The 6,000-nt window shown below is 38.6% G+C and overlaps 1 protein-coding gene across 12 annotated transcripts in view; it reads right to left on the bottom strand.

Moving 5' to 3' along the window:
* Window positions 1-313: 313 nt before the first annotated feature.
* MBTD1 (mbt domain containing 1) overlaps window positions 314-6,000 on the bottom strand; it is a 58,343-nt gene continuing 52,656 nt past the window's right edge. For 11 of the 12 annotated variants that reach the window (XM_087440962.1, XM_087440966.1, XM_087440964.1 and 8 more), the window contains one exon: window positions 314-3,523. In XM_087440962.1, coding sequence (XP_087297088.1) covers window positions 3,405-3,523 — 119 coding nt within the window. In that variant the 3' untranslated portion in view covers window positions 314-3,404. The remainder of the gene's footprint in view (window positions 3,524-6,000) is intronic. The other variant, XM_087440970.1, reaches the window with a different exon arrangement.

Raw genomic sequence — 6,000 nt, 5'->3', positions numbered from 1 at the left:
AGTGACTTAATTTCCCCACCAGTGGTCCACGCTCACCTATGCTCCTGCTGTGGGTTTTGCCTTTTTACTCTCTGTCCGTGGAATCCCAGCTCCAATGCAACCATGTCCTTATATCCACCCTTATTCTCGTCCTCCCTTGTCAGCTAATAAATTCTTCCTCGCTCACGTGCTTGCTTTACTTCACTAGATTACAGGTTCTGTGAGGACTTGCACAGGGGCCTTCAATTGCTTATCGAAGGCACTCATCAGTATTTTGAATAAAAATGAAACCCCTCAAAGACCAAAGCATATTAAAGAACTGCTCAAATACAACTTAACTTTAACATTTTATTTTGTGTAAAAAAGGGCAAATTTAGTGAATTATTTTCATCTTGTACACAAAGTTATAATTTTAATGCTTTTCACATCCATGCTGAAAATTTGCAATTTGGTAAAAATGAAAGGAACATAAATTTCTCTGAAGGAATTTTTCACGCCATTATATACACTTCATGAGAAAGTTTCAAATACTTTCTCAATGATCACAAGTTACCAAGAAAATAAAAGATTAAATTTGTACAGATATTGATCTATATATCAAATACATACAGAAATGATGTAAAAACCTTATGCAGTTTACTTTGATCTCTGTCCTCAAAAGATTTGCCCAGGGACAGATGCTTTTCTTTTGTATAAATGATTGTGGCTTTATTTAAAATATGAAAATCAAAGGAAGAAACCCAGTTTAATCACAGTATTTTTAAAATCCCTTCCCAATAGTAAAGGATCATTACCAAATATATAGCACCATAATACAAATATTGATGGGAGAGGGTATTCACATCACGCAAAATTAATAATAATAAAAACAAACAAACACTGAAAACCCGTGTTAGTATCCGTAGAATACAAAGTTGATAACAGCTTTAGCTTTCCTCATACACAGCAAGGAAAAGGTTAAAGAGTTTAAACTACCAAAATCCCCAAATAATCCTAACAGGAAAAAAATCAAAACAAACCCAAGGTCAGCAGTACATTTTGAACCGTAAAAGAGCACGGGGGCTACTGAGTTGTACAACAGGAGTTATGGCTAAGACATACATCTCCTCTGCAGTAACTTCTTTTCTGTTCATCAGCAGGAGGAGTTGGAGTCAGAACAACGCAGAGGGCTTCAGATTGTGTTTAGACTGTAGGAAGTCCTTATCAACCTTTAACTTGGTGGTCATGGGATCAGGACAAAAAACACTTCATGAACAGATGGGAGATTCGGAAACACTCAGAGCCTGGTTTTGCTATAGAACTGGAAGGTTATAAAACCTGGCTACAAATGAGCATTTCACAGAACTAATAACCAGGCTCCAGATCAAATTCCTCCCGGTTGATGCAGTTCCCCCGAGAGCCTCTAAGCCCAAAGTACTGGTAGAGCACGCCATACAACTGGCTTCTTGTGCCCATGTCATGAAATCAGAGTCCTGGGTTTAATTCACTGAGCCTGAGAATAAAGACTCTTATAACCCTTGCTTTGTAAGTCTTCTAGGTTTTAAGCTTATGGGAAGATTCTTAAAAGTTAAAGGTTTGGGAAGTGTGAGGATGTCACATTTACAGTAGGTCCCTCTCAGTAATGTTGTTTAAGATAAATATCCAGTAATTTAACAGCTGAATTCACATATATTTGACACATGAGAATCAACTTGGTGTTGATATGATCTGCATTTATGCCCCTAGAGTCAGTATTAAGAAATGTTGACATGCGATTCCATACATTCTTACACTATAAAGTAACAAATTTTACTTCCAGTAGCAACTACAAAACCTTATGTTATTAACCCCTCTTGCATAGAATGAGGTAAACCTGTGCGTATTACCAATGCTATTATTCCCAAAAGTAGAGCAATATTTTAGAAAATAAATTGCTGGTTTTTAACGTTCTATGCATTTTAAAATTCAAACAAAAATCTTACTTAAAATGGTCTCCTGGGGCTTTCCACGAACATTTTTTAAAGCATTCCATAGGCTGAAGGACTGCAGAGGTTAATCATTTTGATTAATTTCTAATTAGCCCTACCTATATTCCAGAGGAGATGGTCAATATTACCACTCTGAAGAGGCCAGGCTAAGACCCAGAAGCACTTCGAGAACAGATGCAATTAATTCCTGAGAGTTTAGTTTATGAACCTCACTGGTAAACGCTAGAGCTCTCTCATTCAGTCACAACTCGGAAAGTTAGGAAATGCAGAGAACAAACCTTTCACCAATTTACCCTTCTGTTTTTTTTTTTAAAGGAAGCCATGTGAATTTTAAAATAGGGAATGTTCAAAATGGTCCAAATCGGTTATTATTGTTAAAACTAATTCTGAATACAATTAAAGACAATTCATACTATATATATATATATGGAATTTTAAGAAAATTAAAATTCTCTTTCAAATTAGTTTTCTAACAAATCCAGGATAGTTAAAAGCAGAGCTGGAATGATTTTGAAATCTAAACATTTTGGCTTTAAACAACTTTTCATTTGATTCTCGTGGTAATACAGAACATCTGTTGTGGGGTGTGGTTCTATCAAGTATTATCTCACAGATGGAGGGAAATGGCAGAGAAGTGATCAGAATCCTGTTTGTGGGGTATTTTTTTAGTAAGGTTAAATCACATAAACTTAGGACAATATTGCATTTTCCCCAACCCCTCACCATGTAGACTGAGATCCTGTATATCTTGTCAACCATTCCAGTTTAACACTTTAGTGTTAGGATAATTTTAATCATTTTTTTAATTAAAACATATAAAAGTATCCAGAGTTCTTCCAGTTTCATACAGAACTCCAAATAAATTTTCACAGAATGAAAAACGTTTCTGTACAAACATTTAAAATGGGCTGCGATAAAATGCCAACAAGCAGAATTAATTACCCCTTCCATGATCTACGTGGTGAAGAACCCTCCAGGAGGGGGTTCAGTTGCATATTTCTGCAGCAAAGGAAGCTGGAGATGTGACTGGCCTAACTTCTAAATTCCCAAATCTCCCAACAGGTACCAAAAAGGTTCATTTGTAACGACAGTTCATTTGCATTTACGACTGTATCCTTCTTAAATCATTTCCTTCAATCCTGCTACCTAAACTTTAATCTTACCAAAAAAGTTAGAATTTCAGTTCTTGTTAACAATGCACATAAATCCAAACTTGGAAAATATTACAAAATTCTTTCAAAAGCTTCAAATACAACACAAAAATTGTCCATCTTTATAAATTGAAAAATTTCCCCCCACGACTAAAATAGTTTCCCCGCCCACCTGAAAAATCCAGAACTGAAATTTTCTGTGTTTAGCAAAATGTCCCAGTGGAATAGCCCCGCTGTACAGCCGGATCGATTATAAATCAGTCCTGTGTAAAATTTGTCCCCTCCCGCCCTCAGGTTCTGAGCCACCTCATGGCTCTTGTTTGATGTAGAAGTTGGCAGAGCCATTGCTTTCCTGATCAGACGCTCCTTGCAGGAAACTGTAATCCTCTCCATCTATCAACTCCTCCTTCAGCTGCAATGTTGTCACTGCACAAAAGAGATAAAGAGTTAATAAGCTTTGCTAGAATATTCAGATTGCTTTTAATCTTCATGTTCTACCAGCTTTACAGTAATAAGACTTCTTCATTTTTTAGATAACTCATAAAATTAACCCCCTGAAGTATGAAGCATTTATTTTAATTTTCAAAGTATATCAGCAGCCAAAGAAGATTTAAAAAGAAACAATACTGCATACTGGACACTGCACAATGAACATCTTCAATGAAATGTTCAAGGTAGCAGTGCTCACTAATTTGACTAGAATAATTAGAATTTTTATGATTAAGTATTCACTTTTATGTCAATGTCTATACAAACAATGAGACTTTTCTTGCACGGTTCTGAATTATAATAATAAGTAACAATGCAATAAATATGACTTTAACATTATCTCCAAGGAGTACCTTTATTAAAGACTCCCTGCAGAAAAATGATATAAATCTGACATTAAATAATATTAAAATATTATAAAAGGTTATCTGTAATAGAAATATGAATTATATAAATAACATATTTATAAAAATAATAAACCCGATATTAGATAAACACCTATATTAAAACTAAAATCACAGAAAACTTCAGTAATCATTTTAGGTAAAGTAAAAATATACTGACATTAGCAACGTGAAACTCATTGGTACAAAACGGCTAACACTACCAATGGGATCACATAACAGGAATACTGCCCAAGTTCTTAGCTGATGACTTCTTTTTAATGAAAACAAACCAACAGCATAGGCAGTCCTCAATTTATGAATAGGTCACGTTCTCTTATGTCTTTATTTCTACAGACAACTGTTTTTCCATTTCCAATATTTTCAGTGGGGTTTCAGTTTCTGTGTAGCCATTGAAGTCATGCTAGTCAGAATTCCTAGTGACAGGAGGGCTCTTTCTAATGCATGGGCAAAGATGAAGAGAAAGAGAATTATTTCTTTGCTGGGCCCAGCAATGGTCTTAGACAAAAATTTTAGGCCTAGTTTAATTTTTTTTCTTTTTTTTTTGTGAGGAAGATCAGCCCTGAGCTAACATCCATGCTAATCCCCCTCGTTTTGCTGAGGAAGACTGGCTCTGAGCTAACATCTTTTGCCAATCCTCCTTTTTTTTTCCCCCCAAAGCTCCCTAGTAGATAGTTGTATGTCATAGTTGCACATCCTTCTAGTTGCTGTATGTGGGACGAGGCCTCAGCATGGCCTGAGAAGCAGTGTGTCGGTGCGCGCCCGGCATCCGAACCCAGGCTGCCAGTAACAGAGTGCACACACTTAACCGCTAAGCCATGGGGCCAGCCCAGGCCTAGTTTAATTCTGCGATTTTCCTATCTCTTTTTACTTTTTTTATTTTTATTTTTTTTGGTGAAGATTAGCCCTGAGCTAACATCTGTCACCAATCCTCCTTTTTGCTGAGGCAGACTGGCCCTGGGCTAACATCCGTGCTCATCTGCCTCCACTTTATATGGGACGCCACCACAGCATGGCTTAACAAGCGGTGTATCAGTGCACGCCCGGGATGCGAACCTGCAAACCCCAGGCCGCCGAAGCGGAGCGCACACACTTAACCGCTGCGCCACCAGGCCAGCCCCTCCTATCTCTTTTTATAAATCCCTCTTGTTACTGCCCCTCAATACAATTACCCAGTAACTTCAGATTGCCCTAAATCCTTTCCCTGACGCCTACCCTCTACCTCCGACAAAGCTCCCTTCAAAAAATTAATTCCTGGGGCCAGCCCAGTGGCACAGTGGTTAAGTTTGCACACTCCGCTTTAGCAGCTGGATTCGCAGGTTCGGATCTTGGGTGCAGACCTACACCACTCGTCAGCCATGCTGTGGCAGTGACCCAAGTACAAAATAGAGGAAGACTGGCACAGATGTTAGTTCAGGGTGACTCTTTCTCAGAAAAAAAAAAAAAAAATTAATTCCCTACCTTTTTGTGTGTGTGTGTGCGGAAGATCAGCCCTGAGCTAACATCTGCCAATCCTCTTTTTTTCTGAGGAAGCTTGGCCCTGAGCTAACATCCATGCCCATCTTCCTCCACTTTATAAGGGACGCTGCCACAGCATGGCTTGATAAACAGTGCATTGGTGCGCGCCCAGGATCTGAACCAGCGAACCACAGGCTGCTGCAGCAAAGCACGCGCGCTTAACCACTTGCGCCACCGGGCTGGCCCCAACTTTTCTTTTTTTTTAATGATAGTTTTTTTTTTTTTTTTTTGAGGAAGATTGACCCTGCACCAACGTCTATGGCCAATCTTCCTCTTTTTTCTCCCCAAAGCCCCAGTACATAGTTGTATATGACAGTTGTAGAGTTGTAGCTCTTCTGTGTGGGATGCCGCCTCAGCATGGCTTGATGAGCAGTGAGTAGGTCCACACCCAGGATCCGAACCAGTGAACCCTGGGCTGCTGAAGTGGAATGCGCGAACTTAACCGCTGTGCCACTGGGCCGGCCCCTAATTCCCTACTTCTCTAATGAAAAT

This window comes from Ceratotherium simum, chromosome 16 (assembly GCF_057802395.1).
Source record: "Ceratotherium simum simum isolate JZ-2026a chromosome 16, ASM5780239v1, whole genome shotgun sequence".
NCBI classification, from domain to species: Eukaryota; Metazoa; Chordata; class Mammalia; order Perissodactyla; family Rhinocerotidae; genus Ceratotherium; species Ceratotherium simum.
Note: the sequence above shows the minus strand (reverse complement) of the source record. Positions and strands in the feature narration are given on the sequence as shown.